The sequence below is a fragment of the Dermacentor andersoni genome, chromosome 1 (assembly GCF_023375885.2).
Source record: "Dermacentor andersoni chromosome 1, qqDerAnde1_hic_scaffold, whole genome shotgun sequence".
Taxonomy (NCBI): Eukaryota; Metazoa; Arthropoda; class Arachnida; order Ixodida; family Ixodidae; genus Dermacentor; species Dermacentor andersoni.
Genome location: NC_092814.1, coordinates 1,107,561 through 1,128,809, shown reverse-complemented (window position 1 = coordinate 1,128,809; position 21,249 = coordinate 1,107,561). Strand labels below are relative to the sequence as shown.

Below are 21,249 nucleotides of genomic sequence, written 5' to 3'. Positions count from 1 at the left end.
ATTTGGATGCATTTGAGTTATCACCTAGCCCAAGGAACTTCTAGTGGCAGCCTGTCTCGATCTCGCAATTCCTGGCACTCCCCAATATACAGCATGCCTGACTGCTGCAGTGGTCAAGTGCTCTGCAGCTGAAGGAAACTGAGGGATAAGGGTGGATTGCACAATTTATGGCATTTCCAGATTTTTAACTTAGTACCATCTCTATATATGTCGACACTATGCCACTAGACCATTGCTGTGCTGCAGTCATCATAATATTAATTACTCATCATATACACAAGCTATACAGCTGGTTAGGCAAAATTTTAAACTCTGCAAGGAAGACAGGACGTGAACTGAAACAGACACACACAAAGCACAGGCTTCCAAGTGGTTTTATTTCGTGAAAGCAGAGAATATATAAGGTACTTCAACATAGCAAAACAAGGAGCAATTGCAAATAATTCGTGCACGAGGCAGTAACGAAAAACCTCAAGGCCATGTATGCATTAAGAGTGCAGGAGAGTCTTAATGTGCCCACCTAGGACTTTAATTCTTTCCTTGAGAATCTCCTCTTGCAGTGCAGGAGCTGCGACAGCAAAAGCTGCCTGCCTTATCTGGAGCAGAATAAATTCCTTTAGAAGGCAAATTCAAAAACAGAAAGAGAAGTCATCAAGGCATTCCACATCGCTAAATGGTGCGACAACTAAGTTACCTCACCTTCTTTATCCCTATCAAGGAAAGAAATAGAATTCTTAGATGGGCACATTGGGACTCTACTGAGCTCTTAATGAACAGGTGGCTTTGCTATTTTTCGTCATTGCCTCATGCAGAATTTTTTTGTGAATGTTCTTTGTTTTTTGCTATTTTGAAGAACCTTATAAATTCTTGGCCTTCACCAAATAAAGCCAGTCGGAAGTCTACACTTTGTGCATGCATCTATGTTTCTGTTCATGTCCTGTCTTCCTCGCACAGTTTAAAATTTTGCTGAAGCTACGAGCTGACTAGCCCAACAACATACCTTACTTCAGTGTACAGCTGGGCTTGTTGGTAAAGCTACACAATGCCAGGTCAAGTGACCACCGTGTTTGTCTGCTCTTGTGTGTTCTCATGATGTGGCTCAGCCTTGAGTGCATGTTGAGTTTCAATACTGGCTACTATATTTTAACTATTAATATAATTTCTACTTTCAACTTCCTGCCAAATAGAGTATATCATGGAACATTCTGCACATTGCTGCAGTTTAGCAGGATTTCTGTCTAATGCAGTGGCCTCTACCACCAAATGCCTGAGAAATAAAAAAAAATGTAGATTCCAAGCACAGTGGGGATTTATGTTACAGGAAGCATTTTGCAGGTAAATGGCTACTTAGCCTTGGCTCGAGTTGTGCCAAACATTGCAGTGTTGACCAATGTGTTTGTGTGTGGCGAGTGATTGTATATATGACACAATCTTTGTGAGGAGAGTACGAATGCAAAGGTATGGTTTCTTTGCCTCTATCCTAACACTTTGTGGTGGCGGCTGTTTTGACGAGTGGAAAACTTGGCTTATGCGGAATGCGCAAATAGGCATGTGCCCATTCTAGGCCCATCTCGTAGAGCGGGTATGTGTCGCTGCGACAGAAGTATACAAGCCTTACACGTAGTATTAAGATAAGTGTCATTCATCTCTGTGCATACACCTCTCGTCAACGTTCTTCACTATACAAGCACAGGTCACATTCACCCTTACTGCACAGAGAACAGCTACAGGTGATAAGGTGGCTTCCCTGCATAGCATGCTTGTGACATCTGCTACTGCTAGCTTGCCAAGGCAAATACGCTTTCCGTCATTTGGATTGCAAAAATGGATTAGATATGAATGTTTCGTAGATTCTGATTAACCACTTTACATATATTTTAACATGTACGTTGGATCTACATCATTCCTTTTTGCACTCCAGTGAAGAAACATTACAGCATAAAGAGACTACTATGTTGCACAGTGTCCATGTTGTGCTAGCTGCTACAGTGAGGGGGACTTAGAAATGTGCGAATCCCAAAGGCAGTGCATTCTACCAAGGCACCTCAAAGTACAGCCACAAAGGCAGAATGAGAGAGACTGACATGCTCTCAATTTGATAAGCAACTTTATATGCACACATGCTCCGACACGTATTATGCACTGTAATACACGCGCCGCTATCCCATACAACCAGCATTACATTGGCGAGCCAGAAGTATGTGCAGGACAATGGTCAAATGGTTAGAGGGGTCGGGTTGTTATGCTGGGAGACAGGTTCGGGCTCACTGCAACATATTTTTGTTTTCAATGCAGAAGACCGAAACGAGCCGGGACGTCAAATTGCCTACTGCAAAGTGCTTGGTATGAAGAAAGAATTTCTTGCATTAAAAATGCCCAAATCTAGCACATGCAATATTTATTAAGTGTGCATTCCCACATACCTGAAATGTTTTGAGGTGGAGCACAATGCAAGTGCAGTGGCTTTGCCACATGGTTGACGTGTATAACAGTAAAGAGTGTAGCAACAATGGTAGCTTTTCCACATAACCAAGGCGCATTGCGGCGCAGCACATTGCAACAGCTGTGGTTTCCACACAAAGCTAATGTGCATAATGTTGCAGCATGATGGAGCATGTTTTTAACAGGCACAATATAGAGGCTCTTTACATGCACTTCAATGATTTTATGAGCAGCTAAAGTGGTTGTGAATGTTGCAACGATAATGTTCTTGTTTTCACTTTTCAGACTGCAGAATGCCCATTTCTACATAATACTAGGGCAAAGCAGTAGCTTTTTATTCTCAATGCCTTTTAAACAGTGTGATGTAATCGTGACCGCAGTATATTGGAGAAAATAGGAAAATTTAGTATAATACACCTTAATAACTCAACTCAATAAGCGTTGCTTCTTGTACCACAGAAAATCATGTCAAGAAGCTTGGAGAACTGTCTCCCACTGAGTGCACATAAAATCATTTCGAAATGGCGGGCTCAAAATGATCAAACTTCAGTCACTTGCTGCATTCTTAGTCTTCCCCAAAATATAGGTCATGACCCTGAGACAGGGTACATCAGATTCAGCTTGCAGTTGTGAATTGACTTGGGAAGTTCACAAATAGATATGAAACTATTTCAAAGTTCAAGCTATAGTTCGTATCAGCAGTTGTGCCTGCTCATGGCACAACTGGCGCTGTACAGCATACTTGTGATAAGAACAGTTCCCCAAGAGAAAGGCGCTCTTTTTTGTGCAACTTCTGTGACTGTGTACTAGACAGTCACGCGAGCACGAAAAGGGTTTAAGACTCTTAATGCCGATTTCCTTGAGGAAAAGACCTCAAGTTTAGCATTGAGCCAGTTTGGTCACAAGGAACAGCTATTGCTACTCACACATGCCTATTCGTTTTTTTTTTTTCATTAGGTTCAGGTCCACCTAAATTATTGCTGTCATGACAGCCGTCACATAATATGGTAGCATCAATCTTTGTAATACTCATTCGAGCATTGAAATCTAAAAGCTTGCAGCAGAAAAAAAACGCTAGGACAAGGGAAGAGATTAGAATTATACCATTTTAACATTAGTGGGTTGCAGTGTAACGGCACTAATTGAGCGACAAGGCCACTGGACACAGGAAAAGCAGATTTAGTTGAAGCACAGCAGCCTGTAAGGAAGAGACGCAACATTAATTCTTGGTGAAGCTTGGTCTGCATCACTGTTTTATATACCATCGGTGATTATGATCTTGCCGGAGGTGAAGCATATTGTTACGGGGATGTTGGGAGTATAGAAAGACTGTATTTACAATATATATACACAAGATGAGTGAGAGTAGTTAAGATCTCTGACCACTACCAACACGCTGCAGCCAGCGTTCTTCGGCCCTTCTTCTTCTCTCTTCTTTCATCCTTCCGTAACAGGACCTCCGGGTGGGGAAGCTCCGTCTCAGCTTGTGCAGGCAAAGAATTGCGAGCGAAGTATGGCTTTAGCCGCGAAACGTGCACGACGTCAACAGGCGTCGGACTTGAGGATGCATCAAACTGAAGCGGCGAAATCTCGTAATTCATGTCGTCAACTTGACGTAGGACTACATAAGGCACTGTGTAGCGAGAAAGAAGCTTCTGGGAGAGGCCAACCCGATGACATGGTGACCAAAGGAGCACACAAATACCTGGCGTGAACTTAACATCGCGATGGCACCGGTCGTAACGTTCTTTTTGTATATGCTGCGAGGCTAATAAATGAGATCAGACGACTTGACGTGCCATGTGAGCTCGATCGATCACTTCACGAGTGTACTCAGTTGCAACATGTGGCACAGAAGGGAGGATGGTGTCAAACGGCAATGTGGGTTCACGACCATACAAAATATAAAATGGTGAGTATCCTTTGGTGTCATGTCGGGACGAGTTATACGCGAACGTCATGTAGGCCAGCGTGGCATCCGAGTCGCGGTGATCGTTGGAGACCTACATCGACAGCGTCTCTGCGATTGTTCGGTTGATACATTCCGTAAGACCATTTGTTTGTGGGTGGTAGGCGATGGACAGCTTGTGCTCAGTGGCACAAAAGCGGAGGAGGTCGTCGACAACTCGATCGAGACAAGAATGAGCAGCTGCGGTCTGTAATAACTGTCGAGGTGCACCGTGGTGGAGAATGACGTCGTGGAGGAGAAAATCGGCAACGTCTGTTGCACAACTAGTCGGCAACACCTCTGTTATCGCGTAGCGTGTCGTGTAATCAGTAGCGACTGCAATCGACTTGTTAACTCTAGTCGTCGTCGGAAAAGTGCCAGGCAAGTCAAGGCCTAAGCGAGAGAATGCTTCAGAGGGAACTTCAACTGGAAGGAGTCATCCGACGGGTGGTAGGGGAGGTTTCTGCCGGCGCCGACACAATTTGCAAGTTGCGACAGAACAGTGCACAAAGCAGTAAAGACCCGGCCAGAAGAACCGGAGTCGTACGTGATCGCACGTACGCAAAACTCCAAGGTGTCCCGCCGTCGGTGCATCGTGAAGTTGTTTAAGAGCAATGGATTGCAGATGACGAGGAAGGACAAGGAGCAACTCAGGGCCATCAGCGTTGATATTGCGGTGGTAGAGGATGCTGTTGTGCAGCACGAACATGCGGCATGTGCCGTCAGTGCTGCCGGAGTGATTGCACTCCAGCAATGATGGACTGTAAGGACTCGTCACGTTGTTGTTCGGCGCGTATGTCAGTGAAAGCGATCACGCAGGTCACCGGATCATGCGCAGAAGGATCAGGTGGATCCACGGGATGACGAGAGGCAGTCAGTGTCCTTGTGGAGGCATCCAGTCTTGTAACTGACAATAAATAAAAATTCCTGGAGCCACAAAGCCCAGCGACCAAGCCGTCCTTTCGGGTCCCGGAGGGAAGACAGCTGGCAGAGTGCGTGGTGGTCGGTAACAACCGAAAATGTATGGCCATACAAATATGGCCGGAAATTGACAACAGCCCAAACTAAAGCGAAGCACTCCCACTCGGTGATGGGGTAATTTTTCTCGGCAGGTGACAGCAGGCGGCTGGCGTAAGCTATCACGCGCTCGGTACCATTCTGTTGTTGGCCGAGAACAGCGCCGATGCCATGGCCGCTTGCGCCAGTGTGGACTTCGGTCGGTGCAGATGGATCAAAGTGGGCAAGTATGGGAGGGGTGGTCAGAAATCCGATGAGAGCAGCAAATGCGTGTGCCTGCTCCAGGCCCCATGAGAATGGCGTGTTCTTTAGAAGATCTGTCAAAGGCCGAGCAATGTTGGCAGAGTTATTGACGAAATGGCGAAAGTAAGAACACAGGCCGACGAAGCAGTGCACATCAGAAGCAGAATGTGGCACAGGGAAACTGCGTATGGCATGAACTTCTTCTGAATCTGGTTGGACACCGGATGCGTCAATGAGGTGTCCCAACACATTAATCTGATGGCGCCCAAATTGACACTTCGTGGAGTTCAGTTGGAGGCCGGCTTTTCAGAAGACCGCAATAATGGCAGCGAGTTGGGTAAGGCGGCTGCCGAACATGGGAGAAAAAACAACAGCTTCGTCAAGGTAACAAAGACAGGTGGTCTATTTGTAGCCACGCAGAAGAGAGTCCATCACACATTCAAATGTCGCAGGAGCATTGCACAGGCCAAAGGGCATGACTTTGAACTGATATAAGCCATCCGGCATGATGAAGGCCGTCTTCTCCAACCATTTCATCAACTGAAATCTGCCAGTAGCTGGATCGAAGATCGATAGACGATAAGTATTTAGCTCTGTGCAAGCAGTCAAGGCGTCATCGATGCATGGTAGTGGCTAGACGCCTTTTCACGTGATCTCATTTAAGTGGCAATAATCAACGAAAAAATGCCGGGCACCATCTTTCTTGTTTCACACAGACAGGCAAAGCCCAAGGGCTGGCTGATGGCTCGATGACCCCTTTGCAGAGTGTTTTGTCCATCTCTGATTGGATGACTCGATGTTCACCGTGCGAAGCACGATAGGGACGCCGACAAATAGGATTTGTGTTTCCAGTGTTTATACTTCAGTGAACAACAGATGTTCGGCCTAAAGCCCTGTCGCCAAAATCAAAGATGCCACAGTACGATCCAAGCAGGAGACGCATGTCCCTGGCCTGTGCAGAGGTGAGGTTAAGTGAAATCATTTTTGCAGTCATCCATTAAGGAACCAGAGCTAGGAGCTGCAATTGGCATTAATAAACCACTCTCAGAATTCAGACTCTCAATATCAAATTCAGAACCACTAGAAACGCTGTCCAAGAACATGCTGGCCGGAATCACTTGAGGGCACAGGCTGAAATTCAGAAGCGGTAAAACGACGTCATTAGTAACCGTGACCAGTGTATGCGGAACAATAACGTTCCGGTTCAAAAGCACATCGATGATGGGGCGAAGCACATATTCACCATCAGGAACCTGTGGCTGGACGGTCAAAGTGACGTAAGTAACTGCCTCGGGTGACAGACGCACATTGTGAAGTGAGCACAAGTGCGGTGGGGCAGTGCTCGGAGCATGGGCGAGTTGGGCAAGTCTAACTGAAGAACGCCAGTCGTGCAGTCGATCAGAGCAGAATGAGTGTATAAAAAGTCAAATCCAAGGATAACGTCATGAGGGCAAACGTTGATCACAGCAAAGAGAACAGAAGTAGGGCGGCCAGCTATACTTGCAGTACACATTCCAAGAACCAGCATGCCACCGTCAGCCATATGAAGCACTCGGGCAGCTGCTGGGGTGAGGACCTTCTTTAAACGTCTACGCAGGCTAGCACTCATCACAGATATGTGGGCTCCACTGTCGACGAGTGCTTGGACAGCTACACTGTCTATTTTAACGCCAATTACAGTTCTCCTTGTGGGTATAGACAGAGGATTTGCTGCAGCATTAGGCAATGCCGCACCCCCTTCGAGGGCTGCAGTTCTTAGTTTTACGAACGGGTGCGGCCAAACGCCACAGGGGACAAAAGGCGACGTGGCTGCGGCGAACGGGAAGATGGGCGACGTGTTTGCGGTGAACGAGACTGGTGTCCGTGCGGCGATGGTGAGCAACTGTAACACATGTTCCTAGCAGAGTTGGCGCTGTTAGATTCGGCAGTGGGCGAAACATTGCGGGCATTTTCATCAAAACGGCTCAGGTTGGTCGCCGTGCGAACTGTTGAGGGCCACAAGTTGCGACAGTATCAGGCGACATGACCAATGTGGCGGCAGGTGAAACATATCGGCTGGTCATCTGCAGTTCTCCACTCAGTCGCGTTGCGATAATGCAGAGAGAAGCGTCGGGGTGGAGCAAAAATAGTAGAAGGGCGTTTGTTAGCTCTGGGATTGGCAACAGCACAGACAGAACGTAAACCAATGTTTTCAAGTTCCTGGTGAATGATGGCTTGTAAGAGGGGGGCTGAAAATGTAGCATCGGGGATACACGAACAGAAATGCAGGTGCTATCGCATCCAGTTCACGTCAACGATTTGCACCATGTCCTCCAATGGCGACGCATGCTGCTGTGTGGGTTGATCTTCACACGTCGGTGTTGCAGCAGTATTGGGAAGTCTGGCGAATGGTTGCAAGACGCATCGGCTTTTGGCCTGCTGGAATTGTCGGCACTCTTTAAAGATAACATCAACTGTAGAGCAGCTTTTGCACATGAGCAGATTAAAGGCGTCGTCAGCAATGCCCTTAAACACATGCCTGACCTTCTCAGCTTCTGTCATGTCGTGATCGGGTTTGCTTTACGACAAAGTGCCAGCATGTCCTGGATGTACAAGAGATAGGACTCTGGGGGATTGGGCACAAGAGGCCAGTTCCTGTTTTGCGTCAATTTTACGGCCGGCTGGTTTGCCAAATGACTCTGTCAACTTCCCTTTACATTGGTCCCAGCTGGTTAGCTCCTCTTCATGGTTTTCGTACCGCACCTTTGCCGTGCCTCTTAGGTAGAACAACAGGTTAACTAGCATAAGCGTGGGGTCCCATCTGTTGATTCCACTCACACGTTCGTACATAGCCACCCACTTTTCAACATCGGTGCCATTGGTCCCGCAGAAAGTTCCAGGATCCCTGGGTTGCACAACCACAACTTTAGCCATGCCCTATGATAAGGGACAGCAAGGTGCTACTTTACCCCCAGATGTCACCTCTTATGACATTTCAAGGCAGCGAGGCTGAGACTGCACTGTATTCAGTGGCACTGACAACCATGATGTAGAGGATTGACTTTCCCCCTATGTACACACATGAGCAGAATAAGAACAAGGAAATGCCCCACACAGGTGCATGGCACTAAACTGGATGCACTACTTGCTGTATGCAAGAGCGAATGAGGAAGAATGAGCTTCCCGTTACTCCTGAGCACCTACCTACAACTGTTTTTATGGGCACAGCATTGAAGCTGCAATTGAGGTAATGTCTAACACCACATAAAATACAAAGCACAATACGTCAACACAGAGAAACCAAAACATCTACACACACAACTTCTCACTGAAATAGACACAACACCTGCTTTATATTGCATCTGAGCTGAAACGGGTGAATCCCAAACTCTGTGTCGCATAACATCTGAAAGAATTAGCTGCTACAAGAGAACCAGTGAGATTAATCTGGCGCGCTATGCATGAACCTGTAGCCTAATGGGTAAAGAATTGGGCTGCTGCACTAAGGACCCATATTAACGACCCACCATCAGGCACGTTACTATTATTGAGCCTATCTGACCGGATGTACGAAGAAGCCAGGAGACAGATCATGATAATGCTTTGTACAAGAGACAACGAAGCTGAACCCACGTTTTCTGCCTTGTGGTTGCAATGCTCTACCAAGTGAGCTTCAACGGCAGTTATCCCGATGTCCATTTTCTTGGATAGCTGCGCATGTGTACTAAGCATAGCCCTGGGAGTGCTAGGCAGCAGAACTCACAGTCATGATGGCAGATGTGAAGTATCCTTTAAAACACCCACATTACAAAGCACATGATCTTATAAGCTGGCAACTGGCTAATAAACACTCATTTTCTACCATGAGGCACCAAGGTAGCCGAAATCAAAACATTTGTATCTTATGAGCGTGAAAAATCAGGGGAATCACGCAGCTCAATTTTTTGTTTATAACAAGCATGTGATGGCAACAGACAATGAAGCAACAGTGACTATATAGAAAAATGGGTTAGAGCTGACGACAATCATTGGCAGCTCACACTATAATGCTTTCTCTACAATTTATTGTCTCAGGACATCTGGCAGCAAATCTTCTGGGTTCTTCTATTATGTCTTTTGCAACTGAAATTTTAAATGTGTGTAATACTTCATGGCAACTTAGAACACTTAAGTGGTTAAGCATCTCCATACCTTAATTTCTGGACCAGCTTTGTCACCTTTCTAGAACAATAACTCTCTAGTGTCATACATCACTCAAACCACTACATCTACCTTTAGATGAGCAGTACCTGCATAAGATGCAGCAGCATAGCCTTTGAGCAAATGGATATACATACCACGCTCAGACTGAGCAAACCAAACAAACCAACAGCGACCAGTACTTGTGTCCATTTGTCTTCAACGAGGCAGACAGGCCAGGTCTCGATAAACACAAGAAATATAAAGTGCAGGCAGAGGAAATAAGCAGAAGCAGAAGACAGCAGCAAATGTGAAACAAATTAGACAAATTTGCACATTGTCAGCGATCTGGGCCGAGGACAATTCACAACGTTACTGCCACAATTAGAAACAAATGCTCCTCATGCAACAAGAAAAAACACGTTTTAGCTGTAAACAGCGCGAGTGCGTGGAGTTGGTTGATATTCTAAAAACAGCACAGACAACAATTAAAGCAGACACACTACTTGTGTCATCTGCCTTCTTGCTGTTTTTACAATATCGGTCAGGGTTGCAAAGCTACGCACATGATCTATGAACGAAAGCAACGGACGTGCATATAAAGCTTGGAGAGCCGATTAATACTCATCATCATCATCAGCCTAGTTACGCCCACTGCAGGGCAAAGGCCTCTCCCATACTTCTCCAACTACCCCGGTCATGTACTAATTGTGGCCATGTTGTCCCTGCAAACGTCTTAATGTCATCCGCCCACCTAACTTTCTGCCGCCCCCTACTACGCTTTCCTTCCCTTGGAATCCAGTCCGTAACCCTTAATGACCATCGGTTATCTTCCCTCCTCATTACATGTCCGGCCCATGCCCATTTCTTTTTCTTGATTTCAACTAAGATGTCATTTACCCGCGTTTTTTCCCTCACCCAATCTGCTCTTTTCTTATCCCTTAACGTTACACCTATCATTCTTCTTTCCATAGCTCGTTGCGTCGTCCTCAATTTCAGCAGAACCCTTTTCGTAAGCCTCCAGGTTTCTGTCCCGTAGGTGAGTACTGGTAAGACACAGCTGTTATACACTTTCCTCTTGAGGGATAGCGGCAACCTGCTGTTCATGATTTGAGAATGCCTGCCAAACGCACCCCAGCCCATTCTTATTCTTCTGGTTATTTCAGTCTCATGATCCAGATCCGTGGTCACTACCTGCCCTAAGTAGATGTATTCCCTTACCACTTCCAGTGCCTCGCTACCTATCGTAAACTGCTGTTCTCTTCCGAGACTGTTAAACATTACTTTAGTTTCCTGTAGATTAATTTTCAGACCCACCCTTCTGCTTTGCCTCTCCAGGTCAGTGAGCATCCATTGCAATTGGTCTCCTGAGTTACTAAGCAAGGCAATATCATCAGCGAATCGCAAGTTGCTAAGGTATTCTCCATCAACTTTTATCCCCAATTCTTCCCACTCCAGGTCTCTGAATACCTCCTGTAAACACGCTGTGAATAGCATTGGAGATATCGTATCTCCCTGTCTGACGCCTTTCTTTATTGGGATTTTGTTGCTTTCTTTGTGGAGGATTACGGTGGCTGTGGAACCGCTATAGATAGCTTCCAGTATCTTTACATACGGCTCATCTACACCCTGATTCCGTAGTGCCTCCATGACTGCTGAGGTTTCGACTGAATCAAATGCTTTTTCGTAATCAATGAAGGCTATATATAAGGGTTGGTTATATTCCGCACATTTCTCTATCACCTGATTGATAGTGTGAATATGGTCTATTGTTGAGTAGCCTTTACGGAATCCTGCCTAGTCCTTTGGTTGACAGAAGTCTAAGGTATTCCTGATTCTATTTGCGATTACCTTAGTAAATACTTTGTAGGCAACGGACAGTAAGCTGATCGGTCTATAATTTTTCAAGTCTTTGGCGTCCCCTTTCTTATGGATTAGGATTATGTTAGCGTTCTTCCAAGATTCCGGTACGTTCGAGGTCATGAGGCATTGTGTATATAGGGCGGCCAACCTTTCTAGGACAGTGTTCCCACCATCCTTCAACAAATCTGCTGTTACCTGATCCTCCCCAGCTGCCTTCCCCCTTTGCATCTCTCCCAAGGCGTTCTTTACCTCTTCCGGTGTTACTTGTGGGATTTCAAGTTCCTCTAGACTATTCTCTCTCACCTTATCGTCGTGGGTGTTACTGGTACTGTATAAATCTCTATAAAACTCTTCAGCCACTTGAACTATCTCATCCATATTAGTAACGATATTGCCGGCTTTGTCTCTTAACGCACACATCTGATTTTTGCCTATTCCTAGTTTCTTCTTTACTGCTTTTAGGCTTCCTCCGTTCCTGAGAGCCTGTTCAATTCTATCCATATTATAGTTCCTTATGTCCGCTGTCTTACGCTTGTTGATTAACTTAGAAAGTTCTGCCAGTTCTATTCTAGCTGTAGGGTTAGAGACTTTCATACATTGGCGTTTTTTGATCAGATCTTTCGTCTCCTGCGATAGCTTACTGGTTTCCTGTTTAACGGCGTTACCACCGACTTCTATTGCGCACTCCTTAATGATGATTCCGAGTGGTTGGAAGGCATACTTTCTTGGAAAAATGGCTGCCCGAGGAGAAGAGAGAACTCGAGCGGCTTTAGAGACAAGGAAAACTGCCTTAAAATATTTAGACTTGAGGGAAAGCTTCGTTTACAAACTTTAACACGGCAATCAGCACTCGAATACGACGAGAGAAATTATTGAGACGTGGAAAATTTCCTTGAAATAAATATGGTTTGCGAGACAAATGCTTGTAAGTATTGAACCTCTTAAAAGATGAGGGGGAAATATGCGCTCACCGAGAGGTCATCGTCTGCACAGGACCACCGCCAGGCACCTTACTGAGATGGGCGGGGGCTCTGCGGACCGGACACAAAGCCTCCCTTCTCCGCCGGCCAAGCGGGGAAAACGCGCTTTCCGATCGCTCAAGGTTGCGCGGACATAGTGTAACTCTAGCGTCTAGGAGAAGCTTAACCAGGTGCGATGGCGGCACGCATAGCGTGGGATGCTAGCCGCCAGAATAACAAGCTCAAGGACTGCTGCTGACGCGGGCGAAATACCTTCGTGTAATTATAATAACCCTAATAGGACTACTTTCGAAAGAAAAAAGAAAAAAAAAAGAAAAAAGAAGAAAAAGGAAACGGCTCAGAGGGCTATACTACGAGAGCTATGACTGATAGTTCTCTCTCTCTCTCTCTCTCTCTCTCTATATATATATATATATATATATATATATATATATATATATATATATATATATATATTCATCTCATCTATGGGATTGCATGCACGCGCTGTTGCTTTGTTTCTGCGTGTAGTAGTTAAGAGAGCCAGTTTAAGGGCGGAGAAGAAGGAAGGAAAGCAAAAACTGCAGCGCCGTGGTTTTAAAGCGCACCCGTGGTAGGGAAACAGAAGGCGATATAAGCGTGCGTAGCCATGATACGCACACGACAAACTGCCTTAAAATTTTTAGACTTGAGGGAAAGCTTCGGTAACAAACGATAGCACGGCAATCAACACTCGAATATACGTTTAATTTTGAAAGTTCCCGTAAAAGCGATAGTCGCAGCAGCAGTAAAGTGGGTTCGCTTACCAGCTCGCTCACAACGTACGCATTGTATGATTTAACTCCACGGCTCGCAAAGGAGCTTTAAGTGAAGGAAATACGCTTTCGTTATCTCACTGCAACGAATGAAAGCCTCTGACGCCCCTACCGCGGCAGTGCGAGCAGTGAGAAAGGTAATTAAATGCAGCCATGCGCTGCATGGGTAAATAAGAGGGGCATAGCGTAGTCATCCTATAGACCGTTTCATCGGGCGAGGAGGAAAGGGCGCGCGGAGAGCCTTTCCTCCTCTCTGGCTTGGGCGATCCGGCGCGGCGCTGCTTGAAAGTATTGCTGTCGCGTGCTGCGGAACGATTTCGAGGTGTTTTAGATCTTACTTTGTGAAATTTACGCCATGTTCGTTGATATAAGGTCGTCAGGGAAGCCTTTCGGTGCATCGGTAACTACTGTAGGCAGAAATATGTCTTGGGGGCGCACAAATGTGACACGCATAATCAGCCGCGGTGTACGAGCATTATCAGTCGCGATGCGTGTATGTGTTGTTTACTATTTTGCTTATATCAATTTTAATTCAACAAAGAAAACCGGCGTCTCTGTATTACCAACATTAAATTGTAAATCAGCTCACTGTCTGATCGATTGGCGTAGGCAGTAAAACATAAAACATAAGAGCGCATGCTCGTGCACGGCTAACCTAAGGTAACCACGAAACATCTGAGCGGCAGGCGCTATCAAATATTTGTGATACACTGGCATCGTTCTCACGCATTTCAAGTCTAGTATGCTTGAAATTACCATATGTCTACGCTAGCCTTGCTGCATGAGGCCCATGGCGCTTCTCAACACAGCGACCACTGCGGTTGGTGAGCCAGCACGATACACATAGAAGCTGTGTGCTTTGGCATTGCCTTTTTGGCCTGTATACAGCCATAATATATGAGACGGTTCGCATAAAAAGAATGCGATGGCTATTTTCGAGCGCAAAATTTCCGTAATACGTGTGAGGGAGTCGTAGAGAACTGAACGAACACAACCGAAAAAAAAAAATTCGGTTATCATCCTCTTTCTCTAAAAAGCACGAGAAAACGGGCTAACGCCGCACAACGTTTGTAAATATATACCCGCTGATGCCGTATGCTTGGACCATGCGCTATATAGAACAGAGATATCTGTAATCCAGCATCTACTACTGCTTAGGACGCTCGCGCAGTTCGTAAACGGTCGCTTTGTTGTACAAGCTTAATTCAGACTGTAAGGTATGCTGCTATTACTAGCCAAAACTATTTTATTCATGGGTGGAAACCTCACCCATCCAACCAAGTAGTCACGCAATGTAACCTGCAGTGAATAGTTTGAACGCTTGTCAAACAGCACAGTTCCTTTCGTAGCAGAACAGTACCCATGCTGTTACGATCGTCGCGTATGCTTTAAGGCTTCTAAACCGCAGCTTAGAAATAGAGGATGATACTGCAATAAGGTCACATTAGTGATTGGAACATATAGAAATACACAATTGATCTCCGAGGCTGATTGTAGGCTCAAATATGCGAGCACACATCGCGCGGCGTGTTCTGTACACCTCAACGCCAGCAGAAATTCCGGCCATGACGCCTTAAACCACTCCAGCACGTCTCACAGAACCGTTTACCACGTAGAAGACGCACGTCATACTAAACAGACCGCACGACCGCGAAAACAAACGCCAGAACCTACCGCCTGGCGTATACCTGCCATGCAAAAGACCGCTTTCACCCAAGCCAGTATGGCGCTGCTCATAGGCGGCGCCACTGCGTTCACAATATGGCGGCGCCTACGAAAAAACGGTCGGAAAAATAGACTTAAGGACGCGATAAATGTCACAGAACGACATCCACATTAGTTGAGTGCATGCATTGCTGGCGCGTGGAAGCTGTCGCAGTTTTTTTTTTTTTTACATCGGTGCAACGCGTAGGAACTGCAGTAGTAATTGTTGAAGGCACGAACGAATCAATTATCCTGCGATCACTGCGGAACCTGCGACAACCGTTTCGTGTTCCTTCGAATTTCGAGGTCACATCGACCACAGCTCGAATGTGCAACCTGTTTTTTACGAGTCAGCAAGAGGCCGGGTAATCGCACGACACTTACCGTTGCTCCAAGTACGTCGCGGTAGTACCAGCAGCTGGGCAACAAATGTCATCAAGCCCTGGCTCACCGCAGCGTCCGCAACTTACTTCCAAGCATTCGCCAAAAACAAAAAGCGGGCCACCACATGCACACACGTGCATAGGCAGGTTGCGCACGTAGTTCCCGCGCCTACTAGGGCGCCCCTCGCGGCGGCGAGCGCGGAACCGGCAGGATACGACCGGCTCGCTTGGGTTCGGAAAGCCTGTATGTGCACTGTTTCGCGCGTAGCTGTTGCCTTTTCTGAGCAATGCCGAAGTGCAGCCCGAGCTGTTGAGTAGTGGGCTGCAACAGCACGTACACCAACTCACGAGGAACAAAGTTTTACAGGTTTCCAAGCCGACCATATGAACCAGAGCGGCGTCAACACTGGATAGCGCTCGTCCGACGGCATAAGCTGTTTTATGTTCCGGCGTTATGCCAAGTGCGTTATAACGCTGAATTCTTTGCTTTTACAGCAATGATGGCAGCAACGGGACACCTGCAGTCAGTGGCGTAGCTAGGTCGTTTGGCACCCGGGGCCCATAGGTCTTCTGTCCCCCCCCCTCCCCCGGGTTTATTCGAGGAAGGCGAGGATATCAACAATTTCCGCGTGTCTCCAGACGTATATGACACCCCCCCCCCCCCCCGCTGGCCCCTTGCACCCGGAGCCCACGCCCCCCCCCCCCCCTTGCTACGTCACTGCCTGCAGTGCGTACCGGGATATGCAACAAACAAAGTAGTTTGTTCCCACACTATACCGCAGTAAAACTGCTAAAGCTGTGGAACTCTTTCCCAATCCTCTCCCATTCAAACAGCGCTAGGGCTTGCTGAGAGATTTAAGGATGGGTTGCAGCCGGCTGAGCTGGCATACACCCTTCTGCGCCCAGCATATCAACGAAGGGGCAGATGAGATCACCAAAATTTTTGACAACGTGGTTTATTGGAACCTCCTTTACACGCACTGAAAAATCGCAACATAAAAGTATCGCACTTCCAGTAACTTGGGCGAAAATATTTTCCCAGCGTAGTCTAACAACTGGTAAGTTCATCCCCTTTTTTTGTGTTTGGGGAGAGCAACGTTAGAATACCTCTGGTAGGTCTTAAGAGTCGTTCGTACGCCCCACGTTCTTGGATGAGATGTTTTGGATTCGTATTTGCCGTCCTGTATGTACAGGGAAACTACCGCGGCGTCCTTGCACTTCCCTGCGATACCAGCACGGCAATCGCAGCTCCCCGCTAGGATTTGTCTGCTGTCGCCGATCTTCAAGAATCATTGTCGCCTATAATTTCATGCGTCAACACCATAGATAACGAAGTAACTTAAGCTGAGCTTCACGCATCTCTCTGGTGCATTATTTTTCGTTTGCGGAATAAACCTAGCAGTCACTTCCGATCAGTGCGATTTCAGCACTTCGCTCACGCCGTAGACGTGCCCCACTTCAAATAGACGACTTCCTTTCTCTAAATTCTTTTCCCTAAAAAAACTATGCAGATCTTGTAATTCCCGAAACCCGGTTAAAATTAATATCGGCACGCTGTTTCGCGCCATCGCTACCGTTTGACAGGACGCCAAACACGCAGCGCGGGCTGCTGACGCCGTGAGTAATCCTACCACATTCGCGCAACTATTCGTCAGATGGCGCTAGGGGTCGGAAAGACAGGGCGCCGCCTAGCACTTGCAACGTGCCCATACGGTACTCGCGCGAACGAGACGCGAGCCACGCCGTCTGAGTTCGAGAGTAGTTATTTCATAAAAGCGAAAATAAACAACAATGTGACGTCACATCTGGTAAAGCAAACTTATCCTCCTTTCTCACTTTCTCTCAGCTAACGCATGCGCAGCGACCACAGAGCACTCGGGGGCGATGTTCAGCTGCAGGTGTGCATAACCATTGCACCTCACGCATGCGCAAAAAGGGCGGGTAAATCCAATTTTGATGTGCTCGTCACCAGTCACGGCGCTTGTCTAATCTGGTGGGCAAATGAAAGTCGGTGACGATTCACTGGCCATGTAGTTTGTCATGGTTTGTCGTTGGTTTCAAAATTTTACCTTATTACATGCATATATAAATATCTTGAATTAGGAGGTTCGCTCAGAACTGTAGAACTGACAGAAGTATGTTGTACCGCTACTTCGGTTTTGACAAATTCGAGTGCTTCACCTGTGTTCCTGCGAAACCTTTTCGGTTGTGTCCTGAGGATATCGGTCCCGTGCTGTCTGTGCACGTTGGCTGGGCAAATGCTCTATTCGTCACAGGTGAGCACGAACTAATCCACCAGCAGTATGTACGGTAAGCACGTGCGTAGGTTCGGCCGGGAAAGTGTGCTCGCGTATTCGTTGGTCACGAATGGACATGCGTTTGCAGCTGATGTATGTACACATCTAGTCAAGCTACTGCGTCTTAAAACCTATAGAACAGCGAGTGTGTAAAGGCAGCAAATAAGCGCCCTCATTTTGAACAGTCGACGGGGTTACCAGCAAGCAGTCTTTTACGGCACGCAAATAGAAACCGTAATCTGAGATGACGGTGCGAAAACTAATCATTGTCGCTCCAGCCTTCGAACGGATGCATCAACAACGCCGAAACAGCCTTTGCGCAATACAGTTTTCTGGTACGGCCCGTCACACGGGCATCGAGCCGGTACTGCTCAATGGCACAAAAAATGCTTGGCGCGACATCGGTTGTTCCTAGCCAACCTTACTGAAATCTTTGCAAGGATTGACACAGGGCTAACGTTTAAAGTTAAGGAGCGTAGAATTTTCAAAGGAACATTAGTTAAAGGTATATGTGCCAGTGCTACGCGGTCTCCGTTGACACTTTCAATAGAAACCGCAACGTATCTTAAAACGCAGAAGACTAGCCGGGATTGTTGGCACAAACACATACTTCAGCAAAAAGCGTGAAAACGGGACATGAAAAGGTGCGCACGACACAGGCGCTGACTTGCAACAGATTATTGCGCGAGTGCAGAATAGAGTGAAAGTAAGAGTGAAGAGTAAGAGTGAAGTGAAGCAGCAAAGTAAGAGTGAAACATCAATGGCTTGATAAACATGAGAAGAATGACTTGAGGTTGCAGGTGGGCGGATATGTGTTATATTTACAGATACGCGATTTCCTTGTCATGTATGGGGAACTAATGAATGCATGAAGGACCACATTGGATAATGGCAAGTGCCTCGACAATTTCACGTGCGCTGGTCAGCATGCTTTTGGATGACTGTGGCTTTTCTGAAATGGGGGATGCATTGACACAACCTGCAATGTAGAGGAAGATTCTTGCTATATTTTTTGTTTTATGTTGTTGGCGTGCTGCCGGAGGTGATCATTGAGGCAGCATCCCGTCCGTCCTATGTTGGAGCGCCCGCACCTCAATATTTCATAAATGACTCCAATGATGCAGCTGGTGAACAGTGCTTGACGCTTCTTGTCGCAACCTTTTTCTTGTGGGGGCAAGCCCCAGGCAAGCTGAACGCCTTATGCAGAAGGGTCACCTGAGACGATGGAGTCAATTATGAAATACCCTTGAGATGGAGGCACTCCTACATAGGAAAGACGGGACGCTGCCTCAGTGATCGCCTTCGGGAGCATGCCAACAACATAAAACAAAAAATATAGCAGCAATCTTGTTCTGCACGGCAGCTCGTGTGAATGCATCCCCCATTTCATAAATGTCACCATCATCCAAAAGCATGCTAACCAGCGCACACATGAAATTATCGAGGGACCTGCCATTATCCAACATGGTCCTTAATGCATCAGTTCACCATCCATCCAGTTATTAGACAAGAAAATCGCGTATCTGCAAATTTAACACATCACCAACCTGCAACCTAAAGTCATTCTCCTCATGTTTATCACGCTGTTTGTGATAAACTCTATGCTTTATCCACCAGTGAAATGATCTCAACGGTAATGTTGGTGGGAGAAATTGATTTTCAAAACTTTCTAGCGTTATTTTTAATAAGCGATTGAAGGCCACATAGCATAAATTTGTGCTTGGCGGTGCAAAGAGCACTGCAGTTCTCTTTTTCCATAGCCTGGTGTTTCATACAAGACTGGGGCATGCCCCTGAGCTTTGCCATCTTAAAGAGCTGTTTATTTTTATTTTTCGTTGCGCTTAGCAATCTGTAGAACCATGGTTTAGATAGGTTTGTTTTAAACGAGATACGTGGTATGTGCGCATGAACCAAATCCGTTAGTTTTTGCTGGAAAATGGACCAGTTCTCTGTCACTGAGCGAGAGGAGAATGATTGAAGGAAGAATTTGCAAAAGATCTCAAGGCCCTGGTTAATAGCATCAAAGTTTGCTTTGTTGAGAATATGTTTTTGTACAATTTTATACGAACAGGCAGGTATCTCGAGTACAGCAGACAAAAGCAGGTGGTCACTAAACCCAGTGCTATACTGTAAAGAGGTTACATTATTGGGCGCAGATGTCAAAATATCTGAAGTGTTCGCTTGACATGTGGCTTCGTAAACAAGTTGAGTAAGTGAGAAGTCGAGGGTCAATTGAATGAAATCGCGAGTGGTACTTGAGCGTGATGTTAGGTTGGTCCAATCCGCGTGAGGGTAATTGAAGTCATCCAGAAAGTTGATTGTAGCTTTGGGAAATTTGTCGGATAAAGGCAAGGTTATTGTAAAGATCGGCAACAAAGGACACAGAATTATCTGGCAACCGGTAGCACACACCGAAGAGAGATTGAGAAGCAGGTGATGCAATGCAGATCCATAGAATTTACAATGGGCTGCTGACATCAACAAGGAAACTGGAAAAGTGTTTTTTACAGTGATGAGCACGCCTCTACCTTATCTACTATCTCGGCCTTTCCGATATATGGTATATTCATCTGTGTCCCCTTGTACTTCAGAGTTCACAATATCTGTGTGAAGCCAGGTTTCTGTTAGCAGTAAGTAAAATGTTGCAGTCACTATTATCTAAATAGGAACATAGTTCTGTCCACTTTGGAATGAGGCTTCGTACATTAGTAAATGACACAGATAACTTTGTTATTGCGGCTGCGCGTGACATTAAGGGTTTAACGGGTGGGCATTGTTTAGAGGGCCGCACTAGCTATCGGGGTAATTGCCTTACATTATCGGCTGTGGCATTGTACATATACACTACTATATATGTACATATATTCGCTTTCGGTCAACAGTGAGCTTGCATGTGGTGTTTTTTGATCTTGCAAAAACTCCAGTAGCTTCTTTCTAGCTACAACTGTTTGCAGAGAAAAATCCTCGCGTATGGCGTATGGGCTATCTTTGATCTTGAAACCCTTTTCTATCATGCGCTGCTTATCTTTGAAAAATGCAAACTTGACGATGATAGGTTTACATTTTTGGTCGTGATATCGACCTAGGCGGTGCGCTCAGTCGATTTGGCGAGATGCTAACGAGATTTAAAGGTATTTCGAGCATAAATCGATTGCATGGCCCTCAGACGTGGACCAAGATTCTGACAGGTTATTGAGAATTCCAAGGAATAACAGATTTGAACGACATAGTCTGTTTTCGGCATTGTCGCAACGTTCGATAGTTTTCAGTTTGCCAAAAAAAGTTTATCCGTACTATCTGCCGATTCAAACGGTGTAGCCACAGGGTTCGTTTTTAAGGCAACGGCGTCGGCTTCGATGGCGGGTACTCTGGCTGAGAGCTGTTTTAAGTTCCACGTCAACGGAAGCTTGACAGTGCTTA

At 46.3% G+C, this 21,249-nt stretch overlaps 1 protein-coding gene across 7 annotated transcripts in view; it reads left to right on the top strand.

Annotated features, from left to right (window-relative positions):
- The first annotated feature begins 17,389 nt into the window (after positions 1-17,389).
- The window catches only part of LOC126543811 (RCC1 domain-containing protein 1-like), a 123,447-nt gene continuing 119,587 nt past the window's right edge, over positions 17,390-21,249 (top strand). The window contains exon 1 of one of the 7 annotated variants that reach the window (XM_072286042.1): positions 17,390-17,430. In XM_072286042.1, the coding sequence (XP_072142143.1) occupies positions 17,417-17,430 (14 nt within the window). In that variant the 5' untranslated portion in view covers positions 17,390-17,416. Of the gene's footprint in view, positions 17,431-17,450; positions 17,809-21,249 lie in introns of those variants that run through there. The other 6 variants (XM_072286039.1, XM_072286040.1, XM_072286037.1 and 3 more) reach the window with 6 other exon arrangements.